The sequence below is a fragment of the Zeus faber genome, assembly GCF_960531495.2.
Source record: "Zeus faber genome assembly, chromosome: 1".
In the NCBI taxonomy this organism is placed as follows: Eukaryota; Metazoa; Chordata; class Actinopteri; order Zeiformes; family Zeidae; genus Zeus; species Zeus faber.
The window spans coordinates 52,873,346-52,894,955 of NC_137193.1; the positions used below are offsets into that span (position 1 = coordinate 52,873,346).

At 41.8% G+C, this 21,610-nt stretch overlaps 1 protein-coding gene across 1 annotated transcript; it reads right to left on the reverse strand.

The window, feature by feature from the left end:
- Positions 1–6,613: 6,613 nt before the first annotated feature.
- Positions 6,614–18,881, reverse strand: slc5a5 (solute carrier family 5 member 5; the record flags this gene model as incomplete). The annotated part of the gene is made up of 16 exons (XM_079997333.1): positions 18,768–18,881; positions 18,084–18,484; positions 17,490–17,555; positions 12,896–12,947; positions 12,484–12,551; positions 12,047–12,201; positions 11,661–11,801; positions 11,271–11,400; positions 10,980–11,068; positions 10,747–10,859; positions 10,319–10,389; positions 9,889–9,975; positions 8,966–9,171; positions 8,112–8,209; positions 6,833–6,918; positions 6,614–6,709 (listed from the first exon to the last, which is right to left on the reverse strand). Exons 2-16 carry the CDS (start codon positions 18,447–18,449, stop codon positions 6,614–6,616), a joined length of 1,824 nt encoding a protein of 607 aa, XP_079853459.1. The 5' UTR covers positions 18,450–18,484; positions 18,768–18,881.
- Positions 18,882–21,610: the final 2,729 nt, after the last annotated feature.

The window sequence follows — 21,610 nt, forward strand, 5'->3', positions numbered from 1 at the left end:
TCCTCCAGTAAATAATAACATTTTTTGTTGTACATCAATTTAGTATAATGTCACTATATGCAGATTATAGACTTCTAGGCGGTTTTCAGTCTAACCTTGAATCAGGGGCTTTAATAAAGTCTCCACCCATTAACACTTCATCTGACGTATTGCTTATTTTGCATTACTTTACAAATTTACCAAGTTTCACAAACATGTCTCTATTAGCAACTTTGTTATTATATCCATACATACTTAGTGTAGGAGCCATGAATTGATTTATTGTGAATGTAGAATGAATTATAAATGGATAATGTTGTAATGATTTCTTTTTTTGGTTATTTTAGTTGTTTATTTGTTATGGCACAATCACGGTGATTGATATAATCATGTCATATCACCTGTTCACCTGCATGGCGGAGGGAGAAAGGGAGAGGGTTGCTGTATTTCTTTTTTTTTTGACGGCAGTTTTTGTCCATGATTATTTGAGTATATTTCCTGCATGTTATACTAAGTTGATTTCTTAAATTATTTAAAGTAAATGTTAATGTTTATTTTGATCCCTGCAAATCTTTTTTGGTAGAGCGTCAGACATTCAGCAAACAAGGTCCTTCTAAGCAACCTTTTACTCTGTTTCCAGTAGTCGCTACACATAGTAAGATATAACGTTTTTCATTTACCTCCACTACCACCATTAACCAGTGACCTTTTGTAACCCTTTTACGGTCAGTTTAAATGCCTAAAAATCTGTTAAATAATACCATTACTCCAGCCAAATGTGAAGTTGTGTGTGCCAAAAAGGCAGAAACTCCCCTTGAATTTTCCAAATAGTTTCATCATTCTCTTGTATGAACACACATTTTGGTCTTTTGGCATTTTGGGATCCGGGCCGGCGGTCCGTGCCTGGCGCCTGCGGCCTGGGTTCTATGCCTGTGGCTGCGTCTTGTGCCTGCACCTGGAGGTTGGTTGTATGTGTGCACCCCTGGGATGCAGGGGCTCCTCGTGCTCTCTGGGACTGGGTAATGCTCCTCTGGGCTGGGCGTGGGGGTCTTCAGTGGCCTCAGGGCAGGGTTCTCGGGGCTTTCATGCAGCCGTAGGGTGTCTACAAGGCCACAACATAATACCGACCTTATACACCAGCACCAATTGGGATAAGTCATGTACACTCACCGGTGGACACCTTACACACACACACACACACACGCACACACACACACACACGCACACGCACACGCACACACACACAGTCCCCCAGCACTCTTCTGGTTTCATTCCTCCCCTCTTCACCCCCATTTACTGCCATAACTATGACAGGAAGAGGCCACGTGACCAGTTGTAGTTCCAGTTTTCCTGGACCTAATTCACTGTTTTTCAATACATGTTGTCGTCCAATGTTTATGTTTTTGGGTAAATGTTGTTTGTTTCTATGTTTATTTGTCTCACCGTGATGATTCTCCCCCTCTTGGAGTAGTGATCAGTTGTTTATAGACTCAAACATGATAAATAGTTCTCAGAAGAGGGGGGTTGGCGTAAAAAAAACCCCACATATTTAGATTTTTGTTCTTTACAGACCAAAAAAATAGCTTTGCACTTAACACTATTGTTCAACCCCTGACGTTCAAAGATGAGAAAGAAATAGACATGAATTAATAATATAACTGTATCTATACGCACTCAACTTCACTCTAGTCGCAGGAATGATATGTCGTCCTTACTAATAAAACCACACCAACTTAGAGAAATACATCTATGGCTTAAAACCTTTTCTTGAACAGTTCTATCAATTTTACCTCCATCTAGTGGACATGTATCAGAACCTTGCAAACTTTAACACAGTGCCTGAGTATTACCTTTTTGGAAACATAAGTTCAGAGTCAATTCTGCGACCATCAATATGTGCATAACCTTCTTTTAGAAAAGCCTTTACATCATTTCTTCTGGCTTCTTTCACCTTGGGCCACAGCTTGGCAACTGGTAACTGGATAGGTGCTGTGCCGTTTGGGTGGGGTTTTTCTCTCTATACGGCTCAGGGTTGGCAATCTTCTTTGAAAATCCTTTGGATTCTCCCGTTGGCGTCGTTCCTCTTGCCCAAGCGATGAACTGTGTCCACTGTCCAACGAAGCCGATCCACTGACAGGCCCCCGGGTTAGGATCCCAATCACCACCTCCCTCCCATCTTCTTTTATACCAGGCTCGCTCCAAACACGACCACCTCAACGAGATGTTTTCTTCACATCTTGCGTATTGGCTTCCATCCGACTTTCAAACAATTTGAGTTGTTGATCTTGCTTGTCAAATCTCTTAATTAGGGCTTGAATCGCATTGAAAATGTCTTCATTGGTAATCTCACCTGACTGCTGACTTTCGGTTTTTGTTTTTGGCCTTTAATGGATTTGGACTGGGCAAAGGTGCTCATGGTGTATTTTAGCTATTTCTTCCTCCATCGCCATCACCGCCATCCCTTCACTCATCCAAATCCATCACTCACCTCCTTGAGAGCTGTCAGGTTGTCGTTATGGTCTTGTCGGCGGGAGCTGCTTGGTTAGCATTAGCCATATTAGCATTAGCCGTCATTAGCATTCACGTTTGGAAGAGTGAAGAGCAATTTTAGGAGTAAAACGCAACAAAGCCAAACGTTAGTTGAATTTTGTGTGATTTCCCACACATTTAATTTTTTTTTTGTTTTGTCAAGGTAAGCGGTTTTAGGACAGTCAAACTATTTTTTATCGGGGTCAAAAGTGATGCCGCTCACTCTGCCATCTTGGTTTATTCATTGCTTGGTTTATTTATTGCTGACACTTTGAATCATCTTATTTTTGGCATCTACACACAACTGACATATTTTGCCATCACAGTGGGCTATCAAAATATGTTTGAGAGTCCTTAAAGGTAGTTTGTGTTGCAAAATGGGCCATACTCTTTTGGGTTTGAGTAGCACTTTGCCAAGGACGGCTGCAATGTTGATGGGATCCCACTTTGCAGAAGTCCCAGACTTTCTCTGATATTGTGCTCCAGCAGTTGGGTCCCCCACCCATCAGAGAAAGTCTGTATGTATTTCCCAAAAGATAATCTATTTCACAGCCTTTCGGTTACAGATTTCAAAATACTTTGTATGAGGCCAGTATTATCTAGGTAAAAGCTAAACTGAACACTAAAAAAATAAAAGAAGATTTTTATTTATATATATTTACATTTATAAAAAATGTCAAATGTGAAAGGGTCCAAAAATATTTTTTTGCTATAAGTAATATAAAATGTATAACATATATTTGGTTGACGTGGCATTAATAACAACACAAAATACATCTTTCCAAAAAAAAAAAAACCAAACCTTGAAAACATTGAAGCCCGTGATCATATGCTGCATTCCCCTGGAACACCGCCTGTCACAAGCATGCGTTTGATCCGCAAAGTGGCGGAGCTGGACGTGTTTTCAGTTAAAAGCCATGTTGCTGTCACGTCAGGTCTGCACTTAACAGGTCTGTCATGTCCACCAAAACAAACCCGACCTGGAATCCCGATTTGCCGTCGTTTTGCACTTTCCCAGGTAGCGGTTCATTTGAATTCCTCCGAGCTCACACTACTTTGGAATGCAGCATCGTGTGTCTGCCTGTCGCGCCTTGTGTATTAACAGTGCAGTGGCAGAGGTCGCCACAAGGGGGCGCGGTCTCTCGGTGACGTAGAGCGTTATGGAGCGGGCCGGCAGCGAGCCCTACACCCACAGCCCGCAGGGAGAAGACGGAGCTCCGGGCGGTGACCCGAGCGGCGGCGGAGCGCACAGCAAACGGATCAAGGAGCTGGAGAATGCGGCGCTGCAGACCACTCTAACATCCCGAATGGAGGCCGGATCTCACCTGGACCCGGACGCTCGTCGGGTCGATCGGGAGCCCGCGGAGGGGGAACAGTCGAACGGCGTGCCCTTCAACCACCGCCACCGGCCCGCCGCTCCGCTGTCGGCTCCCGGCTCCGGGGAGGCGGAGGAGGAAGAGGCCAAGGAGAGGGCGGAGGAGGCCGAGGAGCGGGTGGAGGAGGCCAGTGAGAGGGTGGAGGAGGAGAGGACCCTGACCGACCACCTGAACAAGCGGCTGCTCTCCTCGTTCCTGGAGAAGCTGAACGAGAGGGACCTGGCCCTGCCCGGGGTGCGGCGTCTGGACTGCGCGGTGGGGGAGGAGGACTCGAACCGGGCAGCCGAGGACTGGTGATCCGGGGAGAGGAATAGATGTATAGAAGATGGGTAGTTTATTCATTCCCGGAGGAAAGCTGCGGTGTTTACAACAGCTCACAACAATAACAATACGCTATAATTATAAAGTACTGTGAATGACAAAATAGTAAAATAATAAATAAATGGCATCATGCAATAAACCTAAAAAACAACTACTAAAAGAACAAAAAAAAAAATGCCAATTACAATCAATTTAAAATGATCTAAAATAAATTATGGAAAACATGGTAATCACAATAAACAAACTTCTGTATCAACAATTGAGATTGTGCAAGTTTGCATACATGTATATATGTAATATAGATAAATGACCAACAAGATGGACATTTGGGAGCTTTAGGGACCACAGTGCTCACAGCAAGTCCTGCTGCAAAGACTTGATGCCCGTTCATGCTGTTCCTTGGTTGTCACACTATGCTGCAGAAATGGAATGTGTTGATTATATTCATGTTTCTTTTTTTGTTGGGAAGCAGGGGAGTCACCGGAGCTATATACAGGGTGTCTGCAGGTCCTCAAAATATTCTCAAAAATTCAGCTTTACAAATTGACCTTGATTTCTGTTTGTTCAGTTCCTAATCACTTGCTGTCTGGCCTAAAGGAAACTCAATTCATTGAATCATATAGTTCATAACCTAATACCCCTGCCCTGTACCAAATATTACTGTATGTACATGCAATATTATATTGAATAACAGTGGATTTTTCCAGAAATCACTCTGAAATGTATTTAAAGGGTCTTAAAATGAATACAATTTAACTGTGATACCTGCAGACATCCTGTAAGGGAGGGGGTTAAGCCTCTACTACAGTGGGTGGATCTGGGGACCATTTTTTGTTTAAAGCAGCCACAAAATGGTTGTTACCCACAAGTTTGGGGAGTAGCAATCGGCCTAAAATCAATAATTAATGAGGCTTTGTTGCTAGAGCTGTCACAATTGTAACATAGTTGCCTGGTCGCAATCATTTGAGCAGATCACAATGCTTTTTGTAAAATGGTTAGATTCCATACTGTATGTTTCAATCCAAATGTAAAGGGAATTTTGAACCAATGTTAGGAATTTCCCAATAAATCAGATGTGAATTAGACAAATGAGTTTCCATGAGTTGTATCAAGGAAAATGAATTTACCACGAAATGAAAGTTATTCACAGATATCCAGATGTGCATGAGGTTTTATATACAAATATACACTAGGGCTTATTGTTTTCTGGTGAACTCGCCAGGCAATATCAGTGTTAAGCTCATAATACACAGGAAGAGAAATGAGGGTTATCTCACTCTGCATTTCAAATATAAGCTGTTCTAAATTCTGGTTATTCTGATATTGTTGTTTATTTAATATCACATTGTCTATTTATTTTCCGATTTTAATTAAGGTAGAAAATACTCTTTAAATCCCAACGATTTTATTTTGGTCTTTATTGGTTTGTTTGTTCCTGGACTGAATATGGAAACACAGCCAAGGTTTGGAGAGGGTTTGTTGCAGGCAAGGAAGGGTGGAAGGGGAAGAGCAGATTGGAAATGATTCTAGTTACATTACACTACATCAAAATGAATCAAACTACATCAAATTACGTTAAACTAGTTTAACCTGCGTTAAAATAGATTAGATCGCATTAAACTACATGAATCTACATAAAATATATTAAACTGCATTAAAATACATTATTCAGATTAAACTGCATTTAAATATATTAAACTGTATTAACTATTTAACTGTATTAAACCACCTTAAGATTTCTACTCTGTGAGGTGAGTACTGGAGGTAAGTTACGGTAAAGTTTCATTTAGGAGGATTTAAATGTGTATTTAATACAACACAGACAATTAATCCTATTATATAATTATAGAACCCAGAATCGCGATTGTGGCGTCGCCCCTTGGCACCGCCTGCGTGAGCACCGCGTGTCGATTACGCACATTTGAGTATTTTTCGAGCTTACAGAGCTTATGCGTAATCACCGGGTGTCATGACATTTCACTGCATATATGTATGACTGTATGTGTATGCATGTGACAAATAATCTCTTGAACTTGAACTTGAACTTGAACTAGTAGTAACACAAAAGCACCAAGTAGCAAAGAAAATCCTGATAGGGGCCCGGGGTCTCTGGAGTTATCACTGTGTGGCCCCTTTTCCCTCAGGCATTTTAATGGGCCAAAACCAGGCCCTGAAAGTTTGAGAGTTTATTCCAAAGTCACATAGATTTCATCGGTTCTTAGTTACAGATACCACACACTCATATCATGAGGTCTAGTAGAGAATTGAGAATTTAAATTTTAAATGTATTCAAATCAAGTTTCTCTTGTCAGGTAATAAAATCAAGCTTTCTAAAAGGGTTCTTGAAAACCATTTGTCTCCAGACAAGAACCCTCTGTATTATCCTTTACATTTTGACGAGTAACATGTCACATCTCTGGTGCTTCTTCTTCTCGGCCTTTTGCATCCTCTCCGTGGGAGTCTTTCAAAGGGACAAGTTGTGGGTGACGTGTCCCAGAATCTACCTGCAGGAGAACAGACCAGAGATAGAAAAACATTGAAAGGCTTGCCAATAGTCTGTAATTTTTCTTCAAGAGTTTGGCCATGACCAAGAGCCATACATGCATTAATCTACCTGTGAAGCTTACCTGCTGCCCTGAAGATGAGTCCAGTTTTGTTTTGTGCATGTCCCACCATAACAAACCAGCTCCAATAGAGTTCCTGTCTGTTGGTCCTGGGTTTAGAGACAAGTGTTTTAAGCTTATTGAAGAAGAAGAAGAAAGAAGAAACAGTCTTTATTTGTCACACAACACACCACACTACAACACATGCTTGCACACACACACACATGCACATGCTTTGGATGGTGGCCGGTGAAATGGTTCCTCTGCGTTTAACCCATCCTGGCTTGTCCTTCCTCCGGGGCCACAGCCAGGAGCAGTGGGCAGCATACGTGGACGCGCCCGGGGACCTGGTGATGGTGTCCATCGCTGGTCAGACGATGATGTGTGCATGTTTTTGGTGGGGGTCCTTACTGACGTGAGGTGGAGGAAACCCCATGTGAGCACAGGGAGAACATGAAAACTCCACACAGAAAGGCTCCTATTTGGGAGATAACCCACCGGAGCACGGTGCCAACAGCGCCCCAGGCGGGAATCGTATTGTACTATTTAACTCAGTCAGTTTTGTGCATCCACCATTCATTTATTCAGTCAAACTGCTTCTAGTAATTTAGATTTGGCAGCGTTTCTTCACTGCCAAATCTAGTCCACTCCATTCATATTACAATATAGTTACATTTTAGCAAAAAATACTTTTTAAAAGTTTTATCTTTCCAGTTACAAGACTTCATTTGATAGGTAAACTCGATACAAACTGCCTTTATGCGGTTGCTTCTCAATACAAAGGCTGTATGTGTCAGTGTTGATGTAATTATGACCTTATTAGAGTATTGTGTGAAAAGAACAACAGAATATTATAGACATTTTACATATAGACATCTTATTATTTACTTATTGAGAATTATCTCAAGTGGAGTGAACAGGCTAAAAGAAGAAAAATAATGTACTCGGGGCATACATGAAACATGGCTTTCAGTGCATTTACCACAGTGTTAACAGCTGACTCATCTGAGTGCAAAATAAATAAAACATCACAACTTTAACAAATTTATTAATACAATTAAAATAGACAAATAACCATATTTAATTGAATTGGCTTAAAATAGATGGGATTACCATTCAAAGCAGAGCAACCACACCTGTGTCTCCAGCAGCATATACATCTGGAATATTAGCTATTTGGTATTTTGGACCGCAACAAGTAAAGTGGGTTGCTCTAGGCCTTTTTTTAAATTTCAATAAAACAAATAATGCTTCACAGAAGTGAGTGGTCCTATAAACAATACCACAAAAAAAAACTTCTCACCTGTGGCATAACTCACAAGCAGACCAACCAGAATGGCTGAGCTAGTGGCCACCAGCCCAAAGTAGAGGTAGGAAATGCTGTAGAACTGGTGCAGAGCCCTGGAACAGAAACAACTTCATTACTCACCTCTGCACTTTTTCTGGGCTAAAGTCAGTGGCTTCACTGGGGTTGGTGTCACCCAATGCTTGAAGTGGAAATAAATATATGCTCCCCTTATGCACCTGTTGGCGGGCTGGGGCGGGGTAATGTCTTTGAGTGACTGAGAAAGTCTCCCCATTACAGAAGTGCAGGATTTACTATTTACAAGTAAAGTGTATTCACACAAAAAAATAAAGTTAAATGCCATAGCAATGGAAGGCATCAGGGAGACATGCGTGAAGACCTTTTTGTTTTTTGTTTGATTAGGAAAGATAGGAAAATATATACATCTAACATAAAAACACACTGTTTTTATTTGTTTTGTTTAGAGGAACGGGGAACGGGGACACGCAGCGGAGCAGCGATCACTCCCTTTCCATTACACATATAAATACAGATAAATTGCAGAACTATTTCAATTTAAAACAGAATGCAGGCACAAAAATAAAAAACACTGAGGAATAAGCAGCAGGGACAAAAAAAAAAGGTTTTAAGCTGATTTTTGAAAACACCAACCCAATCGGCCGATCTAACATTATGTGGGAGAGTGTTCCCTGTCCCTGTATGTTTTCATCAGGGACTGTTAATGGGCCTTGTTGGGAGGACCTAACGGGTCCACCATTGTGGTATGGCAGGAGGAGTTCCCTCTTACGTGCCCCACTCATTCTAGGTCACTAAATCACATCACATCACACACCCTCCGTACAGAGGCTCACCTGTGGTCCGTCTTGTCGTCTGGATGTAAGGACACTGAGAGGGCGGGTCTTTCTGTGCTGCCATTGAGGGTGACATTGGTGTTTAAACATTTCCCTGTGGGGCTGAGCAGGACTCCTATTGTCTCATCGCTGGGCGGGTAGAGAGTGGAACCGACGGCTAGCCAAATAGAGATAGCGAAGCTCACCAAAACTCCAGAGAAGACCCCCTGCAGGGCAGAAAGGAAAGAAATGTTGAAGTTCATAGGAAGGTACTTTTTAGTAAATGCTATATTGCTGTAGTATATGTTGTGTTTTAAAATGAGCAACTTCCTAAGAATAAACTCAGAGCCACTGTGACTGTGGAGGCAGCAAGAGAATGTATCTTAACCCACTACAGGTACTGCTCACTTAACGACCTACCTGTTTAACAGCCGTTCGGACTTACAACCAGCTCTCTGACCAGTCTGCATTGTACGCTGCGTACAATATCGCGGCGTCTCAGCGTCAAACAACTCATCGCACATCACCCTTTTTATATACTTTATACACTCTATACAATATATATACTATATATACTATATACACTATATACATCTCATCTCATCACCGTTCTCAGTCTCAGTCTTGTTCCCGCAGTCTGTCAGTATTCACTACACTAGCGTTCACAATGGCCACGCCCCCTTTCCGTGAAATAACACGGGTCCTCGCTTATCCACCAATTCACTTATCGACCTGTTTCTAGGAATGGAACTCAGTTGTTAAGTGAGGAGTACCTGTACATGTTTTTTTTAGTGGGTTGCCATAGTGATACAGTCTCTCGTCATTTGTCAACATATACAGTGGTGGTGGATTTATTTTTCTGCAAATTTTTTTTTATAAAGGATATTTAGTATTTATAGGTTACTAATAGAAAATCTAAACCCTAAAACATCTGTCATACTCACTGCTTTGTTGGTGGCTGGAACAAACATTCCCAGAATGAAAGCTCCCAGAATGGGACCACTGACCACCCCCATGACTGTGAACGAGCCCTGAGAATAGAGAACACGCATATCATGTCTCATTACCAACCTATTTGACCCTAGTTTTTTTGAATTGTTGTGGAGATATCAAAAGATGAGTGAGGGATGGAGGAGAGAAGATTCAACAACTTTGGTCACTGATGGCAATGTGGCTCAATAGATGGCAAAACTAGTTGTCAGTGCAATCTTTTGTCTTTTCATGTGTTAAACACAGTGTAGCAGTAAATAAGGACCTCCAAATGGTGACTCATATAGCGCAAAATTTTTTAAATGGCCATGCAGATATAGAGGCATGTGGATATAGAGGCCACTTCTGTGTTAGTGTAGCGCTCATTTGCCTATCAGGTGGTACCTGCAATACTCCCCAGTCCAGAAGGGAGGACAGAGCAGCGACCGTGATGCAGCCAGCCCCGTATAGAAAAGCTGAAAATATAAAACACCTAATTTAGAGTTTTTAATGGTGTCCAAGAAAATACGAACTGATAGATAAGGAGAGCAGGGGCCAAATATGCACCAAAAGCCAAGCAGGGCTACAGGTGAAAAAAGCACATTTCGATTTCGAATTTCATTTTATTAATTAATGACAGATTTTTACTCTTTTACAAATGTATTGCTTATTATCTATTCTTATATCTTGAATTTATATATTGTGAATATAGTGTTTATCTTCTCACACTGTACTTCATGTTCCCCACTGAGCTGCTGCAACGCTCCAATACCAATTGGTCAAAACTTTTAGACAGAATCTGTAGTGTCTTCTTGGATCTACTGTTGACCTACACAGTCCTTTGGAGATAAGGATCAACTTCTTCTGTGACAGTTTCCGCAGGTGAGGCTTCAGGATGTCCTCCATGGTCACTGCTGCCATAGCGTTGATGCTTGTGGAGGCTGTGCTGTGGAACAGTTCACCACTGACCCTTGAGTGATCAATTGAAGCCAATGTATGCACTTTCCAATAAAAGAACGGCTGGATACATCAAAGTGACCAGACCAACAAGACCATATTTCAGTACCTCAGTGTCCCGCTGTATGCACAGGCAAGGAAGAGTCCTGGTAAGCCAGGGTGGTCCTTGAATATCTCCAGCACAAAATAGGGCATGTACTTCAAAGGATCACAAAAATGTAAGTTACATTGCCTGGATAACTTGCTATTCTATCATTATTTTATGTTTGTAATTTATGTTCAATCTCTATTAGCTCTGTTTTACATTGGTCCACAAAGATTAAATTGTGAAAAAAATAATCAGTAATGCTCTTTCGATATCAACATTTTGAAAATATAATACTGTTTTGTTTTTTTGTACCTGGTCTGGGGCAGAAATTTTCCCAGACCTCAGAGGATCACAGTTGATGTAGTAGGCGAACATGACGATACCGCAGGTGGCAGCGCTGCTCACAATGAGACACAGACCCACTTGGTTCACAAACAACGCCCTGCAATAAAAGACATTTACAGCTTTTTTCGGGGCTATTAAAACTGGTAAATCAACTGGTCATCTCGGAAGAGTGGCTGAACCTCTATTTTTTGTTTCTTACTTGAATGATTTTATTGTGAAATGAACTTGAAAAGCCTCCAGCCTGTGAGCAATAAAGGAGGTGGAAATCTACTTCACACGCTTCACTCCAAATCGTCCTCTAAAGGTTCAAGGAAGTTCAGATATTTTACAATGGAGTAAATCCAGATCAGGACTCACCACTGGGCATCTCGTTCTGTTCTGCAGGAGATATAGCGCTGGACTTGGGCTTGGTTCACACCATACATGGACAGCCACACCAGTGTTCCCCCGACGGAAAGGCTCCAGAATGTGTACTTCTGCCGCGGGTCAAAGTTGAAGCTGGACGACAATGGTAATATGCACAAATAGGGAATAAAATAACAGAAAATAATCTCTTGGCTGCATAACTATGTGATTGAACCAAAAACGACAAGTCCACAATGTTGTAGGTTACTTGAACAATGAAGCATCTTCTGTGTCTTCATTAGTTGGAGAGTAATACTGACAAAATACTATTTTAGCTATATTACGCACCAATATGCATTGCTTAGACTATTTGTGCATTGAAATATAAATGCTCTTACTCGTTAAAATTTATGCGTGACTCATTGTAGGCAATTTCCAGTACGCGGGCAGGTCCACCAGTCAGAACCGTGCCATGGATGAAGATGGCCAGGAAGCCCGACAACATGACAACGATCTGGAACACGTCTGTCCAGATCACGGCTTTTATACCGCCCTGTTGTACACAGATGGATAGTGCAGCAATGAGAAAATTAGTCATTCCCCCCGTAGAACACAGAGACACCCACATATACCAAAGAATGGACATAATATGGGGTTGAGAACTACATTAGTTGGCATCCTATGTTTAACACAACAGGTATCAAAGCAGATTGCTCAGTAGGGTGCAGTAGGCTTTTGTTTCCAGGTAGGTTACTATGAAAGACAGATTATCTGTTTCCTGACGATCACAAATCTTGATTTGGCTCTTCTATGGAGAAAAGAGATACAGGCTTACCACAGTGGTGTACACGGTACATATGATCCCCGTGGAAAATAGAGACGCCCACATGTTGAGACCAGTAGCTGAAATAAACAAATATAAAAAAATATGCTACTTTGGTAATGATTCCGGAATTCCTGTGCATTTATTGCAGCAGCTGGAACATAACAAGTAAACCAACATTTTAGACACTGATAATAATGAATTCAAACTTGCACTGCAATGCAATGCAAAGTATACAGGAGGGAAAATGGGGATTCTGTTCTTGCCGTGGATCAATGGACCAACTCCTACACTCTGACAGATCCTTGAAGGGTTATGGAAATTTGCCAAATCAAGTCAAAACCGTTCGCCATCGGTGTTGAGCTCTAGTGAGGGTGTTTAATGTCACATCTATGTTCAGTCGTTTTTTTAACTTAGCACGTACCTTGGTTGAGTATCAAGGCTGGTGCGTAGATAACTATCCCCGTGTAGAGTAGCTAAGAAAAAATAGCAACAAATGATGTGATTAATATTATTTACTGTGAGTGATGGAACAGCAATGGCATGCAGTTTAGCTATTTCCCTTTTTTTGTTCTGAAAAACCTCCTTTCTTCCTTTGACCTTAGTCTCCGGTGATTAAGCTATTCATATTTTACGACAAGATAATATAAGATAAGATAACATAGTATGTTATCTACTTGTAAATTTAACAAATTTCCTGCATTGGACATCGGCAAGTTTAGTAAAATTAAGATAAGTTATTCATTAAAAAGTTAAATTCATTAGTTTTACTCTTTTTTATCAAAATGATTAGCATTAAAAGGAAGAAAGGACTACTACTACTACTACTACTTGTCACCTTTAATCCCTCATAATATGTTGTGTAGGCTAAACTATCACACTAAATATTATATTCAAATATTATATCTGACTATCATATCATTGTTAAATGGTATTTTAGAGGGTATCATTGAATCGAGCGAAAAAGCTCAAATCTGACGAAAACAGTTAGTGACTGTGATGTGGGGAAGGTGTGGTTTGAGCAGCCACACCTGACCTGGATCTAGGTAATTAGGGACTTGGGGCTTGTTGGTTGGTCTACTGAGCAACAGGTTAAAACCTCCATCCCCACACATACTCAAGCGAGAGGAGCCCTGTCATGACCTGTGTCCATCTGCTCTGGGACTTGTTCTAGCAAGCACCCTCTACACAATAAACTTGTGTTTCGACAACCCCATCTTCTGTGTCTCTGTGCCGGAGGGCCCTGAACACGTCACTTGGGTGGTGCGTGGCAGGCGAAACTGCCACAGTGACTTTGTGGCAAAATACGATTAATAGATTAAATCTAGAAATGAATGCGGACAGCATCATTCCCACGGTGAAAGCTCGGATATTTTCAAACCAGAAACCGTGGGTTGACAAATCCATCCGCTGTGCTCTGAATGCTCGCATGGCCGCTTACAACGACGGTCTTGTATCCGGTAATATGGACAATTACAAAGCGGCTTCTTACAATCTGCGGAAGGTGGTGAAGGACGCTAAACGGACGTACAGAGAGACTGTGGAGCTACAGATGTAGCAACGGGACACAAGACGCTTGTGGGAGGGGCTGCGGACGAAAACAAACTACAAGAGCAACTCCTCCCCAGCCACGAGTGTGAACGCCTCCCTAGCCAACGAACTGAACTCCATTTATGCACGGTTTGAGTCTGGCAACAGCACCGCTAGCTCACCGGCTAACTGGAGTTACACTGCTGGGGATGGGCACGCACTCTTAGTGTCCGTGCATGACGTCAGGAAGGCTCTGATGCGGGTGAACACCAGGAAAACTGCGGGCCCAGATGGCATATCTGGGCGAGTACTGAAGACCTGTGCTAACCAGCTAGCCCTGGTGTTCACTACAATATTCAACATCTCCCTGGCTGAATCAGTGGTCCCGTCCTGCTTCAAGAGGTCCACCGTCATTCCTGTCCCGAAGATGGCCTCTCCTGCCTGCCTGAATGACTACCGTCCAGTGGTTATGAAGTGTTTCGAGAGGTTGATTAAGGATTATATCTGCGCCTCCCTCCCCCGCACCTTGGACCCGTTGCAGTTCGGGTACCGGCAGAACAGATCCACGGATGACGCGGTCTCCCAGGTACTGCACACCACACTCACGCACCTGGATGGCCAGACGGGGCCTATGTGAGAATGCTGTTCATCGATTACAGTTCAGCTTTCAACACCATAGTCCCCACCAGACTGGCTGTCAAGCTGAAGGAGCTTGGACTGAATACTCCGCTGTGTGCCTGGATCCTGGACTTCCTCACAGCCTGGCCCCAGGTGGTTAGGGTGGGGAAGCACATGTCCAGCTCCCTCACCCTGAACACAGGATCCCCCAGGACTGCGTCCTCAGCCCCCTACTGTACTCCCTGTACACACATGACTGTGTGGCCAGGTCCAACACCATCATCAAGTTTGCTGACGACACCATTGTCATGGGCCTGATCACCGACACCGAGGATGCACACGCCCTTGGTGATTAATGGGACTTCTGTCGACAGGGTGAGCAGCTTCAAGTACCTGGGAGTCCACATCACAGAGGACTTAACATGGACTTTACAAACAGACACTCTGGTGAGAAAGGCGAGGCAGCGTCTTTACCACCTCAGGCAGCTGAGGAAATTTGGTGAGGATCCTCAAGCCCTTCTACTGTGGAGCGGTGGAGAGAATCCTGACAGGCAACATCACTGCCTGGTTTGGGAACTGTACTGATCAGGACAGGCGGGCCCTGCAGAGGGTGGTGCGTTCAGCTGAACGAACCACTAGAACTACCCTCCCCTCCCTGCAGGACTTATACACCAGGAGGTGTAGTAGCAGAGCCCGCAGGATCATGAAGGATCCTCACCACCCCAACGGATTGTTCCAGCTGCTGCGGTCAGGCAAGCGCCTTCACAGTCACACAGCGAGAACAGAGAGACTGAGAGGGAGTTTTTTCCTGCAAGCCATAAGAACTATAAATTCTGACCTCACCCGGGTTCGTTACTGAGCCACACACATAGGCTCCACTACCTTCTGTACTGTATGTAGCATACTGTACCGCATACAGTGTCACTGTTCTGGGTCGTTCGGTGTTGCTGTATTGCTGCACCATACTGTTGTATACTGTCCTGTATTATCCCACAAACACTACCTCACTTTATTCACATGCCACTCTAATGCACATACAGTGGGGCAAAAAAATATTTAGTCAGCCACCAATTGTGCAAGTTCTCCCACTTAAAAAGATGAGAGAGGCCTGTAATTTTCATCATAGGTACACCTCGACTATGAGAGACAGGATGGGGGTAAAGAATCAGAAAATCACATTGTAGGATTTTAAATGAATTAATTGGTAAATTCCTCAGTAAAATAAGTATTTGGTCACCTACAAACAAGCAAGATTTCTGGCTTTCACAGACCTGTAACTTTTTCTTTAAGAGGCTCCTCTGTCCTCCACTCGTTACCTGTATTAATGGCACCTGTTTGAACTCGTTATCAGTATAAAAGACACCTGTCCACAACCTCAAACAGTCACACTCCAAACTCCACTATGGCCAAGACCAAAGAGCTGTCAAAGGACACCAGAAACAAAATTGTAGACCTGCACCAGGCTGGGAAGACTGAATCTGCAATAGGTAAGCAGCTTGTTGTGCAGAAATCAACTGTGGGAGCAATTATTCGAAAATGGAAGACAGACAAGACCACTGATAATCTCCCTCGATCTTGGGCTCCACGCAAGATCTCACCCCGTGGGGTCAAACTGATCACAAGAACGGTGAGCAAACATCCCAGAACCACACGGGGGGGACCTAGTGAATGACCTGCAGAGTGCTGGGACCAAAGTAACAAAGGCTACCATCAGTAACACACTACGCTGCCAGGGACTCAAATCCTCCAGTGCCAGACGTGTCCCCCTGCTTAAGCCAGTACATGTCCAGGCCCGTCTGAAGTTTGCTAGAGAGCATTTGGATGATCCAGAAGAGGATTGGGAGAATGTCATATGGTCAGATGAAACCAAAATAGAACTTTTTGGTAAAAACTCAACTTGTCGTGTTTGGAGGAGAAAGAAAGCTGAGTTGCATCCAAAGAACACCATACCTACTGTGAAGCATGGGGGTGGAAACATCATGCTTTGGGGCTGTTTTTCTTCAAAGGGACCAGGACGACTGATCCGTGCATAGGAAAGAATGAATGGGGCCATGTTTCGTGAGATTTTGAGTGAAAATCTCCTTCCATCAGCAAGGGCATTGAAGATGAAACATGGCTGGGTCTTTCAGCATGACAATGATCCCAAAAACACCGCCCGGGCAACGAAGGAGTGGCTTCATAAGAAGCATTTCAAGGTCCTGGAGTGGCCTAGCCAGTCTCCAGATCTCAACCCCATAGAAAATCTTTGGAGGGAGTTGAGAGTCCCTATTGCTTTAGAAGAGATCTGCATGGAGGAATGGGCCAAAATACCAGCAACAGTGTGTGAAAACCTTGTGATTTTCTGGATTTTTTTTTTCTCATTCTGTCTCTCATAGTTGAGGTATACCTATGATGAAAATAACAGGCCTCTCTCATCTTTTTAAGCGGGAGAACATGCACAATTGGTGGCTGACTAAATACTTTTTTGCCCCACTGTATCTGTATTTACATAATTGCCTATTGTCTAATCCATATACGTAAGCCTATTCCCTTGATCTATTTCATTTTATTTTATTTTATTTTATTTTATTCTATATATTTCTATTTTATTCTATAAGTATTCAACTTACTGTATTAAGTTTTAGGAATGAGTTAGTTGATCTAGTAGAAATTTTCTTAGTTAGCTACTGTGTTCAGTCTAGGACATATTGTGTGTAATCACCGGGTGCGTTGCATTAACATTTCACTGCATATATGTATGAAAGTATGTTTATGTATGTGACGAATAAACCTCTTGAATCTTGAATCTTGAATCTTGAATGTTATAAATAACAGTGCTTTAGCACCTTTTCTTTTACAGGTAAAAACCAGGACGCCCATGGTTGACTTACTGTTGCAACAAGAAACTGGACACTTCCCAACAGCTGCATGCCTCTGCCAAATCTCATCTTCAGATACTATGAAAGGTATGACAGCTGAAGTTATTACATTCAACATCATCCCTTCACAGCAAGCGCTCGTCCATCCACACTGTTTATTCACGATGTTTGATGTATAGCAGGTGCATGGCAGGTACCACTCCCAGGCATTACTAGTACTCATACCATTGCATGCTTGACCCGTAATTGTGCCTTCACTTTCAGCCCATCTTGCAATTACTGCATATGTAATTATTTTAGAGTATTATTTAATACATCTCAACCTGAAAGTACACAAGCTATACCTAGCGCTTATCTTAAAGATGCCAAGGGTGATGTAATTATACTTAATCGTCTTGGAAAACATAATTACAGTGCAGTGTAAACTTCATTCCATCATTATAACCTGGTGAAAAAAAATAAAAAATAAAAAAACAAATAAAAAAAATAACCTGCTGAACCACTCTTGGTTAATACATTCATAAATGACACAATTGTGGCTTCTGACACATTACATCCCGGGCTCAGAAGAAAGATAATCCATGTAAGAACATGAAGGTAACAAACCTGATTAGTGCTTGTGATGCCAAGTCTATAGAAGACAGGAAGCAACAGGAAGGCCGTCAGCAAGGAGTTGATGCTTTGTCCAAGGCACATGTAAAGGAACTTGAGGCCGTAGCGCAGGGCTTCTGCAGGTACTCCCAGAACCTGCACCGCTGACATAAAACTGGCACAGAGAGACAACCCCACTGGCACCGCTGGCAGGCTCCTGCCCCCTGTGAAGAAGTCATCTGCTCGAGATTCCTCCGGGATCTTCTTCAGTGCCTGGAACAGCCCTATTGCCATGGAGACCAGCAGCATGATGGCAAAGACGGCGTAGTCGGCTGGAACAAAGCCTGGTCTGGACAGGTCACTTCTGGGTGATTCTTCCATGTTAGATACCAGAGAAACACAGTAGAGCCAAGTCCCTGCCAGAGCCCAAACACCATTATAAATATGTAAGTGCTATCTAACCAATGTTATGTCGGCACTTTACAATGGTATATTATAGTACCACCATATCTACTGTATTACAGGAAATTCTAACCTGGCCTGGAGCTTCAAGGCAAAAGCACTACTCAATGCACTAACATCATGATGGACAACAAAATACTTAGTTGGTCACTTCACACATTATTTGGTCACTTATTCAAATCAAATTATCATGCACTCAAAAAATTAACAGTCACCAAAGAGGCATATATCACTTACCCTTAATACCTGTGCTCCAAAATCAATTCCCATTTAGTGATGGGCTACCTGGATACCTGAAAGAGTTTTGTTTTCGTAGATCAGAGGCTGCTCCATACGGCCTGCCAGTTAAACTACTTATCGTGTCTCACAGCAGAGGGGACAAGGGAGGAGCAAGCAGCAAAGGAGCGCTGCTTGATGTGAGAGGCTCTCACAACATACCAAACAGGTTGCATAGGCAAAAAGCATTCCTTAAAATGTATTAATTTCCTCCTTGGATGTATTAAAATCCAGCATGAAAAAAAGCAAGATACTGGTTTTGCTTTTTTGTGGTCATAGTCACAAAAATGTATCTATTGAATGGTCTATTAAATTCAAGGTTTGGTGACAATATGGATATAGGGTCAGCATATATTTATACTAATGCATACTGATACTGATATTCTGTACTGTACGTATAGCTTGCATGCACGCCTTTTTGGATTTGAATGTACCCATCAGCCAGTGTGGTAAACATTTCCATGGTAACAGAAAGCTCCACCATTCAGAGACATGGACTTGTGGCTTCTACAGGTGCTAAAATAAATTATTATATACATTACGTAATATTTATGCAATTATTTATAAACCTCTCAAACCCTAACCCGAACCTTAACCTTTACACTAGCCAACTACAAAAACTACAATTCTGCATCATGTTGTTATGCATCATGATGCAATTGCCTCATGGGTAAAGTAGTTTTATTATTATACACCTAAAAAGGAAAATTAAGTATGGGTGAAAAATGACATGCATGTGTTACTAGGGGTTAATTTGGTCGGGGAATATAAGCCAGGCCATTTTAAGTGGTGCCCCCTATTGACACTACCACCCCTCTAAAAGTTAATTTCCAGAGCTGTCCAAAACAGTTGACCTTATTTTGGCATAGCACATTGCTACTACTTTTATGAAGGCCGGAATTGTCTTTACCCAGAAAATTAAAACACCTAAATTTTTCCTGTATTTTTGCTCTTTTAGTCCAAAATTGTAAATATTGCATTTGAAAAAAATAAACCGCATAGTTGCTCTTTAAACACAACCAAAACCGCACAATTTATGGTTCAATATTTAAAGCTGCAATGGCCAAAATATGGTTTCTCTCTTCCAGGAACAGAGGGTGCTTCACGTATTCTAACTAAATCAGATACAGCCCTCCTCCACCACAGCGCTATGATAAACGTATTTAACTGAAAATAATAAAGGCAAGAAGCAAATGACGTGCCATGTGATCTATATAGGACAAGTTGCGTCACACAACAAACAAGCAGAAGTCAAACAAACGGATACACAGCATGGAAAGTGAAAGAATGATAACCTTTAAAAAGAGACGTTTTCTAAGTCGGCTAAACAGGAAGCTGCTAAAGGGAGGAAACCACAGCACCAAGGCTGCTCATTCTGCTCTGACATCAACTAAGTTAATCCTGAATTAAACATATTTCTTAGAATGATTTCAATGTCAGATCAGGCTATGTCCACAACATTTTACCTTCACAACCTTATTGGTATTACATGTTAATGGAGTAATTTATGAATGTAACCATGTACCATTTTTTAAGATTTCCCCTTATACAGTATGCTGGGGAATCCAGAGAGAGAGAGAAATTTCTCAAAATGGATGAAGAGCCTTTGCTTCTGATACTATGAAAGAGTATGAACCATGATCTCAACTATATTTATAACCTAAACCATGAATCACCATAGGGTGGATTTCATCTCAATGAAGACAGGCTACAGGAAATGACTCTTCTAGCTTCCTGCTCACAGTGCGTGTGCGTGTAAATGTGAAGAGTCGCTTCAAAGGAAAAGATCCAGAGAAGGACGGTGAAGGTGAGTGCATGGGGTCATTTATTTCTTCTTTTGTCCATTGGGTTTTCCCTATTTACATACTGTATCTTAGTGCATATCTATACACACATAAATAAATGTATTAAATGTTTTATCCCAATTATGTTGTGTGTATCAAATATATCACTTTATTTGACAAATGCTTTCAAAAGGGCCTCTTTTATATTATGTTATGTTTATTTCAGGATGTTGTGACATATACAATACACAATAAAGCAAACAAAGTGATCTGAGAATAAATCCCAAACTAAACTGACCATAAAGTAAGTATTTAATCCTGCATAATAGTACATCATACATAGTATGATTGATCTTAGTGTTTGCAAAGAATTTATTGCATAAACACCAATACCGCACCTTCAAATTCAATAACTGATGATAAAATCAAGAGTCAAGAGGTTCATTTGTCAAATAATAACAGTCTTGCTTGCTTAGTGGGGCATTGTGTTTAATAATAACCACGCCTTTTAGTCAAGATAACTATGACTTTATTTGCCTACGGATAAAAGTGGACTAATATTACATTATTATATTATGGAATTACCCAGTTGACTTGATTCCCACACAGTTTGTTCCGAGAATTAAAAACAACATTTTGAGTCATTATGGGTACACTTTACTCTTTGTGTTGCTACAAGAGTGTCCCTGCGCCACCCACCTTTAGTGAAGGGGGTTTTTACGAGAAGGATTCAAACCCTGACGCAGGAAAGGAATCATTTCATTCGTCTCACCATGGCATTACAGTCTTCTTTAAACTCTGCTTGACTTGGTTATTGTTCGTGGGGGGCTGTCAGACAAGAGACACCTGTCTCTATCTCATTAGTCACATTTAAAGTTCAAGCAATTAATTGTGTGCTATTGGTGTTATTGTTGTGCATTAGAGCTGCTTTTCAGGTTCATAAGGGAACCTTAATAGTAACTGAACTTATGTAACTTCAATGACATTTAAATACTGAAGACTAGATTAACCTGTTGAACG